Genomic DNA, 13,224 nt, shown 5'->3' on the forward strand with positions numbered 1-13,224 from the left:
GTGGATACACAGATGATTGTGTGACTCGCTCAGACAAATGAGGGGCGGTGGTGAGAGATTATCAATACATGGGTAATAATCACTGAGAATTTGGCACCTATTGTGTATATAATATTATGTGCTGCATTATTATTACTACCTTTATTGTTGTGTTACTTGATGCCTTGGCAGAACTAGCACTTTATAATTTATGTTCATGTAAACATGTCTCCCACCACTAATAGGCAGAGTCTCCCTTTTAAGCTCCTCATTCTAGTTTTGATTTTTTTATTCAATTTTAAACATTGTTTCATATTTATGCATAATAAAGATTATTATATGTACTTTGTGATAGAATATTCTTCATTTTCACAGGATGTTTCCTTTGGATTTGCGTTTGTAACCACCGTCACTACCACCATTTGGTTTTTACATCCAGCTGAGTTATTTGTGTATAGGGTGTGTTGATTGATTTGCACTGGGGTATTGTATGGCAGTTTCTATTGAGGCAGTACTGTCCATGTATTGTCTACTGGAATGTAGGCATAGACTTGTTTGCACTGACACAGCATGCACAATTTGTATTTGTATGCTTTTAAGTGTCTTTTGTGTGCTCTTTTTGTTAATAAATATTACATGATAACTTGGTCTAGTATACGCATATACTTTGTGCTCGGAACTTCTGGAATTTTGTAGTGCCTGTCTCTCCCCTCTTCTTGTGCTATATAAATGAAGAATATTATTCCCCAATCCTGAGCCCCTGACTAGATACCTCCCAGGTTAAATATCTGAGTGCAACTGTTAAGGTACACCTAGCTGATAGATCAAAATCTGTCATTTCTACTTGTCTTAATTTGCTGAAAAGTACTGTAATAGAAACTATGAACTCAAGATGGCGCCGATATCTTAGAATGCACCCAAAACATCAATGCTAAATGATTTCAGGAATCCACTATGGTGACGGCAATGTGCGATAGCAGGGAAGTTCTCCAATCAAGACACTGTCTGATATTGTTATGCTTTATACGTCCTCCTTTTTCTGTTCCTTTCCTATTTTTCTATATAGTCTTGTGAAATCAAAAAAATATTGCACAGTGCTGATTTTTGCCCAGGTAGCTTTTGCAAGTAGCAAGTAGCATTTGCAAGTCTTGCATCAGCAGTAGTCTGAGTCATTTTCTTGCGACCGTGCACAAATGCATTTAGAGCTGATTTGAAACAGCCAACGCAAACTAAAAGAGAATATCTTAAATCCTACCCTAACAGTTAGAGGCACTGCTGAGAGAAGCAGGACCAGGGCGCCCCCTCGTTCTGGCACCGCCTGCAGCCTCGGGATCACTGTTCCCTGATTGGGACTGATCAACCCACGATCACGGTAAGTTTCAGGTTACATATGTTAACCTGGTACTTGCCTGTGACTCGGGGGTCGGTGATACTGAGGTTTTAAGCAGCCGGGATTGGAGGGTAAGATATATAAAGCCCCCTGGTGTCTTGCGTGGGGTCTTAATTATTAGACACCTCTGTGTGAGATTGAGTGTGTGGCTGTAGTGTGAGCGTCGCTTGCTGAGCTAGAACAGAAAGGGAGGGGGAGGACGTTCGAAGTTCAGACAAGATACTGAAAGGAGTACAGTGAAGCCGCAGTGAAGATCATACATAGGGGCCATTAGAATAGGAGAAAAGGACGGGTGTCTGCACATCAGACAAACGGGCCGTTGGAATAGGAGAATAGGACAGGTGTCTGCATATCAGACATAGGCCGCCAGAATAGGAGAACAGGTAAAGAACGGGTGTCTGGGGTTTTGACCAGAATAAGGAGAAGAGGGAGATCTTTAAGGGGGGGCTAAGTCTCTGTAACCCGTGATCAGTGAGCTTGAAGGTCAGCCCTTAGGCCGGTGAGTAGCTGCACCGGTAAGGGTCTTGGACAATTAATGCTGCAGTTTTGGAAGAGAAAGAAAGTCCACCCAGAGGGAGCCACTGGCGCGCTAGCGATAGTTCAGTGCAGGGAAGGGAAAGATGTATAGACAGAGGGAACATAAGGGCTGGTAGCATTGTGGTGAAAAGAAAAGTAGTAGTGAAAGTTTGAAGGTTTTGGGATGTGTCAGAGGATCTGTTGATTGTACAAGTGAGAAAACTTGATCAGATTTGCAAACAGACACTTAGAGCCTCTGGCTTTGACGGACGGACTAGGACAGAGTGACAGGAATCCTTCAGAGTGCCCATTGAAGAAAGAGACAGGCGATAAGGGACATTTCAAAGTTTTTGATGTGGAGAGAATTTGAGAAAAAAAGTGATTTTATTATATTTTCCTCGGGAGGGAAAGATGGTGTCTGGAATGTAGACTCCACCCCTGTATCTGGTGATTAGAGAAGATGACATGCCTTACTATCCTTCAGTGGTGGCAATCTTAGAACAGTTTATTCTTCAGCGGCGGCCATCTAAGGACAGTTTATATTCCCTTAAAGTCCCTGAAGGTTAATTGCCTATGACTCTACTCTGTTGGCAGCCATAAAGGCTGGTTGAGGATAAAAGTTGTAGAAAACAACTGGTTTTTGTTGTAGTTTGACAGGTGTCTAGAATAAACGGTCAGTTCACCAAAATTCCAGATTTCTGCTAAAGATAGTTCCTGGAGTGGGACACTGTTATTTGATCGTGATGTTTGTAGAAAAAATACTAAAAAGTGTTGCAATGTCTCTGTTACGTGCTTTCTGGAGTTTAAAGGGTAAACGAGAAGGAGATCTCGGGGGCTGTTGAGCTGCGTTTTGTTATGCTTAGACCTGACAGGCAAGTGGCCTTAAAGCACACACAAAACAGAATTTCTCCATATTGAGCTGCTTGGAATGCTGTGTTTTGTTATCCCGTAGCTCACAGGCAGTGGTAATGCAGTTTGCCCTGTATGCCATGTGATTTCCCACTGTGTACTCCACAAACAGAGTTGGGACTAAGCAAGGACAAGCCCCCAACTCTATGACAGAACATATGAAACATATGACTTTTTTTTTCCTCTTTTGACTAAACACCAACACTTTATTTAAGAATAACCTGAAAGTGAAGTGTATATCTAGTGCACTTGTCAGCTGCTTTGTAACGTTAACGGACTAGATACATATCTGCTAGACTTGCATAGAGAGGGACTGATAAGACTGTGAGGAACAGAGAGACAAGTTTCACTGACCACGCCAAAGTGAGACTGAGAGAAAGTTCCGGTCTTGTGTGAGCCCGACCCAAATGGGCGTGCTTCAACTTGCGGGCAGGAGACATTACTGAAGGGACTGATGTGAGTCGCCACATTCTAGGAAACGGAGACGCCCTAGAAAAAGGACGGGACGAGGAGGGGGGTGGTAACGGATGAGGACATCAGCAAGTACACCCCCCCAGACTGAGTTAGCTCCTCTCATTGTAGAAATGAAGTTTGACTCCTCCCCTGCTAGCCCAGTGAAGATTTAACTCTTTTCCAGTCAAGAAAAAGACCCAGAAAGATCAGCCGGGTACATGTAGGATGGTCCATGACCTCCAAGCTGCCAATGAGTGGACTGAAGCTATCATCAGTGGTCCCTAACCCACACACCTCACTGGCAGCCATCCCCGAGAATGCCTTATTATTCACTGTTATTGATTTGGCAGATGTTCCAGTATACCCAGTGCAGATTCCCACAAGGGGGGTAAAACTTCCCCAGCCAGTACTCCACGGCCTTACAGGGAGTAGATTGGCAGAGTAGTCCCTTGCTGGTTGATGTTCTTTTACAGTATGTGGATGACCTACTGTTTCTGTGCCTCTATTTTTCAGATTTGCCAGGATGCATTTGTTGACCTTGTGTGTTTTCTGTTCCAGAAAGGTTGCAAAGTTTCCAGGGACAAACTGCAGTACTGCCAGGGAAAGGTGGTCTTCCTAGGACACTGCTTCTCAGCTACAGGCAGGCACTTGACAGAGGAAAGAAAGCTGGCAGTCCAGAATATGCCCCTGTCCCAAGGCCCTAAGCCTCTTCCGGTGTTTCTAGGACTGGCCAGCTACCGCAGGCCTGGGAAAACGTCTGCTGCCTCCATCCTGATGCTGCCACTTTTTGACTGCATTGCCTCTTCCCCATTTGCCCTTAGTCAGGAGGCAATTGATGTATTCCACAGCCTTAAGCTGGCAAATCCTGTCTCGGTTCTGGGCACACTGGACCAAACCTTTTGTTTTGTTTTGCACTGAGTATCTAGGCCATGCCACAGGTGTCTAAGTCCAGGAACGTGGTGGCCTCCCCAGTGGCCCACTATTAAGACCGGTTAGACTTGTTTTGATCCCAGATCCTAGATCACTCATTTACTGTGTAAACCCCACTTGACCTGAGCACCTGAGCAAAGGCCAAACAGCTCAGACTCCTGATGCCCTGTCACAGTGACAAGGTGCACAGCCCTGAATCCTGCCGTTCTGTCACCAGTTTTACAGGATTCACAGGGGTGGGGGGAGAGAAGGGTGTTGAGTTTTTTTTCTCATAGATGGCTCCGGGTCTGCAGGAGAAGACAGATGGCTCTGCACAGGATATGCAGTGGTCAGTGGCGCACATGAGGTAGTACAAGCAGAACCACTCCCTCCACACAGGTCAGCGCAAGAGGTGAAGTGACGGCAGTCAGGGAAGCGCTGCAGCTGGCGGAAGGTAAAAGGACAAACATCTATACTCAAGGTGTAGTTTTGGGGTCTAAACACGACTATGAACCCATATGAAAGGCTACAGATTTACTCACCTCTGCAGGTGCCCCCTTAAAGCATGGCACACTGATTAAAGAGCCCATGGATGCTCTCTTACTTCCACAAGAGGTGGGGATGGTAAAAGTAAAAGCACACACAATTTGGTTACTCCACAAGTCAAGGGCAAGTATGCCGTCAATAGGGTGGCGAAGGCAGCTGCACAGATGGAACCCAGAGACTGTCCTGAAGTCTCAACTGTGAATTGTGAGTTGTGAAGTTTTATCCACAGGTGTTCCAGGCCCTGGTGGCCCGAGTGTCATCAGAAGAGAAGGAAGTGTGGAGGAAAGCTGGAGCCCAGATGCCGATGGGGCCTGGATGGTGGGAGAGAGGGTGAGTCTGCCCAAAGCACTGCACCTGACAGTAAGTCAAGTAGCCCATGGACACACACACACATCCAAAATGGCCATTCTAGTGCTCATAAACCACAAGTGGTTTGCCCCAGGCGTTACTACCCCTGTCACTAGACTAGTGAAAGCCTATATAGCAGTGGTGGCGAACCTATGGCACAGGTGCCTGAGGTGGCACTCAGAGCCCTGTCTGTGGGCACCCAGGGCATTACCAAAGAGGATACAAGGTAGCTTCATGGATTCCCAGACAGCTTGTGGTATGATTGAAAGACTAAACGGCACTCTTAAGTTAGAGATCCGGAAGGCCATGGAAGTAACAGGGAAACCATGGCCCGAGTGCCTTCCTGCTGCCGTCTAGTCAGGACCACCCTCAACAGAAATATGGGATTGTCCCCTTTTGAAGTACTTTTTGGCTGTGCATCCAGACTAGGCCTCTACTTCTCACAGACCCTATAGCTGATGGTAGGAAACCAGGTGCAATATACCACACAGTTGAGCCAGGCCTTGGAAAAGGTCTGCAAAAATGTTTCTGATTCCTTTTCAGATACAGAGACCTCAGGACGCATAACCTGAAGCCTGGAGACTACGTGGTGGTAAAGAGACACAAATCAGAGAGAGAGTCTGGAGCCTCGCTACGACAGTCCTTTCCAAGTCCTGCTGACCAGCGCCACATCTGTGAAGCTAGAGGGAAGCCAGCATGCTTTCACGCTTTCTATTGCAAACTTACTTATTCTTCTTGCTAGCTGGTCTCTTCTGACTGACTGTATGCTCAGGGACACCCCAACCATGACTATCACTGTATCTATACATTGATTGGGTTAACTGTTTTTATTGTAATCAACAGAGATTTGTGAATTATATCCAAGATGCTTTCCAGAACCGCATGGCTTTGGTCATGATCCTTGCTGAGAAGGGAGTAGTCTGTAAGATGCTGGTAGCGGCTTGTTGCATGTACATCCTGGATGACATCGCCTCCTAGAGATCCCCCAAAAATATTGAAGGACTGTCCAGGGAACTCAAGAGAAACTCAGGAGTGGACACTATATCCTTCACTTTGTGGTTGGGGGATTGGAAGGGTTTCCTTTAAGTGGGGGTGATATTGGGGATTGTGATTTTGCTCTTGTCATTTATTGCGTGTTATGTGGTCCCCCTCATCAAGTCCACCAAGTATCATGGATATCAGTAGTTAGACAAGCCAACGACCCCTTACACAAGTTACCTAAATTTGCATAATGAAGATATCCCTCTGAGATCAACCACCCCTGAAACATATCAAAGGTAGAGTAGAGATTTGATTCCCATATGTGAAAGTCCACTAAATGGGGGCACACCCAACAGGGGTATGCTGTCATCCAACTGGTGAAGAGAAGAACAATGCACATATGGGCAGATCTGTAGGTCCTTCTAGACTAAGAGTAGCTGAGAGAAATTCCAGGATTTAGGGGGAAGCAGGGAAGTTCTCCAATCATGAGACTGTCAGATATTGTTATGCTTTATACGCTCCTCCTTTTTCTGTCCCTATCCTATTTTTCTATAGAGACTTGTGAAACCAAATAAAGCTTGCGTAGTGCTGATTTTTGCCCAGGGCGACAAGTAGCATTTGCAAGTCTTGCATCAGCAGTTGTCTGAGTCATTTTCTTGAGACAGTGCACAAATGCATTTAGAACTGATTTGAAACACAGCCAACACACGCTAGAAGAGGATATCTTAAATCCTACCCAAACACACCTAATCATAATATTAGTTCATAATAAGTTCTGTATATTGAAATAATAAAGACATAACATCATTGTATGTTTAAAATGTAGATACAGATTTAGATTTTTATTTGTCACCGTGTTGTAGATGAGCTTTCTAGGTGTTACATAGCAAGTGTGGTTGAGAGAAGTTCTTCAGTGTCAACCTTGTAATGACTTGCTATGTTTATCCAGAGGAAGGCGAAAAACCCATGAGGACTATAAGTTGTTTTGTCCTCATATTAGGGAAAAAAATTCCTTCCTGACCCCAAATATGGCGATCGGATAACATCCCTGGATAATAGGTGCTCAAATATTTTATGGATGGTATGTGGTGGAAATCGGTGAGAAAGTCATAAATCGGTAGAGAATAAACGGTCCTGGATGTTACTGGTGCCTGTAGTCCTGTAAGAAGAGAAATATACACGTCTAAGTATCACATATATAATGTATATACTATGGGGGGGGGGATTAAGGGCTGTATGTCTATAACTGTAATAATATCACTATGATATTTGTGGGTGTTATACTTACAGAGAACCATTGGCCTTGCCGGACTCCACATAACTCCAGTCAATAGAGATGAAGAACGGGTGGGATCTGGTGGCAGATGTTATTGGCAGTCGTTCATTTGGAGATTTGCTCAGGAGCTGGAAAATAAGAGAGATAATAAGATATATAATATATGACTAATGCAATGGGTTATAATCCAATGTCTATGAGCAGTTCTCATAATCAAACCACTATTCTTCTCCATCTTCTCCTACTACTCACCCCTTCTATGAAGCTCATGGTGTCAGGGCACATCCCAGGAATGAAAACAGGGACGTCCCTCATCAGTGACAGGTGATATTCCACCACTGAGCCTTTGCTGTAGAATGGTTGTTCTTCTAAGCACATCATGAACAGGATGACGCCAAAGGAAATGAATCCACCTGATGGTTGTACTGCTTCCCGTCAAGCACCTGGAAGAACATCAGTCAGGAGATAAGAGATTATTCTGGTAAGGGTATCACACACAATTACATGAGGATCGGTCTTTAGACAACAGGCTCCATAGGGATTCTATGTTCCTTACATCTGGGGCACCATAACCAGCCTTGTCTACCAAGCCTGTTGTTGTGTCCTCCCTAGACACATTGATGGCTGCAGAGCTGTAGTCAGCGATTTATATGTGTCCAAAGTCATCTAGGAGGAAGTTGTTTGGCTTCAGGTCACTGCAGAAAGAAGAAATACACAATTCACAAATAGTATAAAATAAAGAAGCTCTGCAGCGTCTGTGGAACAGATATATATAATACACACTAAAGCTACTATAGAACCTCTCCCCAAGAAAGATGGGGCATTATATGTTAATCAGTGGCTGACAAAGGAGAAGGAACTTCCTGCAAAAGTCATATAAAGAAAATATTCCCAATAATTAACCCCTATGTAAAAGACCCCCTCCAAGGTGCACATTAGAGCACAGTAAATAAGTATAACAATAGACTGAACATGGACGGACCGCACACTAATCGTTTCATTCCTAACCCTGTGTGGAATATGTTAGTCACATAAAGGACCTGCTGTCATGTGTACTTTACCCTACTGTGTGCGTGGGTGAGTGATTTAAGTAGTGAAATTTAATTTATATCCAATGAGAGCAGAATCTGAATACATCATTCCTGAACTGATTGATGTGTAATAAGGGATCAAAACTATCTTATTAGCATTAATTACCATATACCAGCAAACAACATGATGGTGACACTGACAGCCATAAGACGAGAGAACAGGACCCCCTGTCCCTGTGTCCTGTTAAAAAGGGCAGACTTAAAATCATGGTCCAGCTCTTTTAGTATTACTAATTAGTTAGTGAGAGATATGCTTACCTGTCACATGTTTTATATATATATATACGTTGGTGTGTTCCTCCTGACAGTTGTGGCTTGCGCCTTTACACCGGCTCTTCTTCCTTAGGCTCTTTAGATTTTTTTATTTTCCTTAAGACGAACCAGATGGCGATGCTGAAAGAAAGGAGTTCAAGTTATCTGATTAGCTTCCTTTTACATGTGAGATCTAAGCTCTACAACAATAGACTGAACGTGGACTGACTGAACTGAACGTGTGCTGATCCATTAATTCCCAACCCTGTGAGGTATGATATGGTAGTCGCTTACAGTACAATATCTGGTAGGCACAAGGCATTGATATCTGTGGAGATATTCTATCCATAAGGGACAATGAAGACCTGATATCATATGGACTTTACCCTACTAATGGCTCAGTTATCCCAATAGATATATCAGCATATGAATAGCGACTGGACAGCTACTAGGAAGTGAAATTTCATTTGGATCCCATGAGAACAGAATCTGTATACATCACTCCTGAACTGCTTGATGCATGATATGGGATGAAAACAGCTTTATTAGCGTTACTTACCCTATACCAGCAACCATCACGATGGCAGCACCGACACCCATAGTTATTGCTACTATGGCCATTGTGCTCGGTGGTTCTGGACCGTCCAGGTCAAGCCTATCAGGAAGTGTGGGGCGAGGTGTGAATTTGATTTCCTCCCCTAGTGATGGGCTTTCAACTGAAGAAAGAGAAGAAGAATTATTACTTCATATCATCAAGACAGAAATAACAGCATTATAATATATCTCAAATATCAAATAACAATATGATATATCTGAATCATATCACTAATGGCTCCCACCATGGACTTCTACAATAAGCAGGTTCCAGAACTGCCTCTGTACATCACAGCCTGCTGCTCCATTCCGACAAGAGAACAGGACCCCCTGTCCCTGTGATTGGTGGGGGTCCTGTTAAAAAGGCCCAACTTTAAATCTTGGTCCAACCCTTTTAGTATTACCAATACTTAAAGTATAAGACATCCTTACCTGTCACGTGATAGACGATGCTGCTGACCGGCAAATCAAACTTCACTGTGGTGGTACAAGTGTACGTGCCAGCGTCGTCCGGATGTACGGCTTTAAGGTGTAGATAGGCCTCTTCCGTGACTTTAGCTTTAAAGTACGGACGCTGGAGAAAACATATAGAGGATTATTAGAGCCTTGTAATTCAGCATTATATCTACCATAGTCATTATCTCTAGGGGCAAGAAATATCTTAGCCGTGGGCTTTATGAGAGTAAAATAGGAGAGGTTTTAGAACTTGTGTTTCCCCTTTCACTTATTAATAAAGGTCTATGGGGAATAGAAGACCTCCCACTTTTAGTTGCCTTTACACTAACCCTAAAACAGAGAGTGTTACAGAAAGCCCAGAAGCAGGTGTGAACTGAGTCTAAATGATAACAATCCTGACTCCCCTTTTGTCTTGTACTTACCTTAGTGAAGGTGTTTCTGTAGGAGGAGTCTTCCAGCCGGCCATGCCAGTCAAGGGCACAGTCCAGGGACACATCCTCATATTCGATAACTTTGATATTTTGCTCTAGATAAAAACAAAAATGACAGAAAATATCTTTAATGTTAGTCATAGTTTTGGATGTATTATGCATTTTCTTGATGATAACTGGATCCATCTCCTCACCTCCACATTTCAGAGTCTCTGACAGATGTTCCCTGTGGTCCTTACAGGCAGTGCATTGCTTTCCGGTGATTAGGTCTAAAAATATAGAATCAAATATGAGCAAAGTATATGATAGAACATAATACTAGTGCCAGATGCATCATGTGATGGATAGGACAGACAGACCCCCATGGCTAATAGTAGGGTCTGTCAGGCCTCTGTATACAGCAATATTATTTCTGTTATATTTACAAAACTTGGCCCAAAACCATGGCCTATAGAAAGTGTTGTGTACATTCAGTATATAGTGATCATTGTGGCTCCTGTGTGATCCTACACTAATATATATATGTGTGTGTGTCTATATTATATCTGTATTTCTATATATAATAATAGAAGTGGTACTTTACCGAAACATCTCTGTTTATTGCACAGGCAGCTACACCGGTCAAAGTATTCTGTGAAAAGAGGACAGATAAATAATTTCATCCAGTCAGGAGAATATAGTCAGAGACACAGAATAATAATACTGGGGATGATACAATACGATATCCTATGGACACTGCTAGAAATCTTATACTCTACCTTGATTTTGTGGAGGGCCTCCAGCACAAATAACATTCTCCTTGGCGCAGGTCTTGCAGTTGATAAATTCTTGCACCATTAAACCTGAGGAAAAACATTTGTGTTATATCCTAATAATGTTATAGGAAATTATAGATATAATGAGATAAAATATCCTATAAAATGTACTTACCACAGCTCTTTGGACCTGGACAATGGGAAATAAAGAAGAGACACATAAATGGTGAATGTCTAAGCTCTATGTTACGTATTATTAGTGTACGTTAGTATCTGTGGCCGGCCGATGTGTAGGAGATTTCAGTGAATGCTATCTGAGCTGCCCCTATAGGGTCTGGGCCTGTAAAGTCCATAGCAGCTTCTGCTACAGAGACACATCCATGGCGGCCAATGTGATTCTGGCTTTCTTGTGTATAAAGCAAGGGAAATATAGAAGTATTGATACTATTGGTGGTTATAAAGAAACTACTAGTTTGTATTACCTTATATTACTAGGTATGACCCGACTGCCCGGGCTGCAAAAGAAAGAGCAGGTCCTATTCCTGCCCTGGTCTATGGCCCCGGAAATCTTTTTCTATTGACATGTCAGATGGGCCACAAACAAAATACCATGGCCCCTTGTTTGATGCCTGTAAATAGGACATGTTCGGGTGCATGGGGCATTACATGTAAGTTTTGTACATGTGATAAAGAAATAATGATCTTTAAGAACTTACCCTGTTTATTTGGGCACCTCCCTGATAAAAGAGATAGAAGCAGAAATACTGATTAGTGGACAATATTTCATTGAAAATACATATATAACCCTGCGCTAATAGAAAAGTACAGAAAAAGCGATTCCCAATTACTATGCTATAATTAGTAAAAGAAATGAAAAAAATAAATCTGGCAATCTTAAAGACACTTGGAGCACAATAAATGTAAAGGAGTGACATGTGAAGTAGCTCCATTTGTTATTCATTCTGATACATGTTATCATCAGTCTTGTACAATATTATTAGAGTTACATGACACATTTATCTCCACTATATTGATAATGCTAAACCTTTATATCAAACTTGGGAATTTCAAAGAAGGTGGTCCCTGGTCTAAAGATGAGATCCATCACTTTAGGAGGTTGTAACCATTGATGCCTGGAAGTAGTCAGGACAATGGTGGAGGTGCATGTAGACATGTAATAGAGGTGACCTCCCCATTATCACTACCTGCTTCTACCCGTCACATATAAATCCAAGGCCGCTTCTCTCCTAACATGAAGAAAGATGTCACTTACTTGGTTTTCCATCCTGGACAATATTTTTGACCTTTTCTTTCAGCTTGTTGAACACACGTCCAATGGTGTAAAGAAGGTTGGCATCTAGAATATAGAAAGAGAAGGAATACTGTCAGATAATACAATCCCTCATGTAGAAATCTGAGCCCCCCAAAAGGTTCTCAGCAATTTCCTTTATTAGAAAGCAAAATGTTGAAGTTGTATTTACCTTTTACATTAATCTTTTCAATGACTTCCACAGCTAGTTTATATTCGGATACTATTTCCGATATGGTGTATTCATCTGGAATATAAACACAGATACAATTATTATAATCTGTCTATATATAGAAATTGTGTTATTGTAAATAATAGTAATAAAGACTCACCCAGCTGCTGGACCTCATTTTCCAGGTAGTCCAGGACTTCGCGCTCGTAACCTTTACTAACGCTCTTCATGGTGGCGAAGGCCTCTGCATTATTGTCCACCTGGCTGTTCAGGATGGTATGATAATCATCCATTAGATCTTTCCCTCTGCGATCACATGGTATGCAGCAGAGGGAATGGCCAATGAGGACAGATGTTATCAGCAGCAGAGTCCACATCATGATTCACAAAGAACCAGAGAAGTTAGAAAATCTCTTGTAAAATCGCTTCCTGTGTCAATAGACGCTCAGGTCGCAGAGGACAGGTCTGTATCCTACGGAGAAGACAACAGAACTGTTACAGATCCCTGCCTGCGCTCTCAATTTATAGGAAATGTCTGATGATGTCATAATGGATATGCAAATTAGGTGAAGGAGAAGTGCCATTATGACATCATAATATGATATATGCAAATTAAGTTCCGGAACACATGATCTAGAATTCTAATAGAATACACCTATAATATTTCATAGATGGCCCAAAAATTTACAAATGTCTCTGACAAATGTGGGTACAACCCTCATATTTTGGAAATATTTTATTCTTAGTTGCAAATTTGGTGAAATTGAGGAAGGATTCAGAAAAATTTTCCAGGATGATATAAGGAAAAATTTGACTCTTTTAGCTTCCTTGTAAGGCAGCCCCTTTAACCCCTTACT

The 13,224-nt window shown here is 42.5% G+C and overlaps 1 protein-coding gene across 1 annotated transcript; it reads right to left on the bottom strand.

The window, feature by feature from the left end:
* Positions 1 to 7,714: 7,714 nt before the first annotated feature.
* On the bottom strand, positions 7,715 to 12,671 carry LOC140109832 (izumo sperm-egg fusion protein 1-like). Its single transcript, XM_072132122.1, has 14 exons — positions 12,528 to 12,671; positions 12,368 to 12,442; positions 12,160 to 12,243; positions 11,603 to 11,623; positions 11,062 to 11,076; positions 10,890 to 10,973; positions 10,715 to 10,762; positions 10,326 to 10,400; positions 10,123 to 10,226; positions 9,677 to 9,818; positions 9,210 to 9,366; positions 8,657 to 8,791; positions 7,864 to 8,002; positions 7,715 to 7,750 (listed from the first exon to the last, which is right to left on the bottom strand). Exons 1-12 carry the CDS (start codon positions 12,658 to 12,660, stop codon positions 8,722 to 8,724), a joined length of 1,008 nt encoding a protein of 335 aa, XP_071988223.1. The 5' UTR covers positions 12,661 to 12,671; the 3' UTR covers positions 7,715 to 7,750; positions 7,864 to 8,002; positions 8,657 to 8,721.
* Positions 12,672 to 13,224: the final 553 nt, after the last annotated feature.

Source organism: Engystomops pustulosus, chromosome 1, assembly GCF_040894005.1.
Source record: "Engystomops pustulosus chromosome 1, aEngPut4.maternal, whole genome shotgun sequence".
Classification (NCBI taxonomy): Eukaryota; Metazoa; Chordata; class Amphibia; order Anura; family Leptodactylidae; genus Engystomops; species Engystomops pustulosus.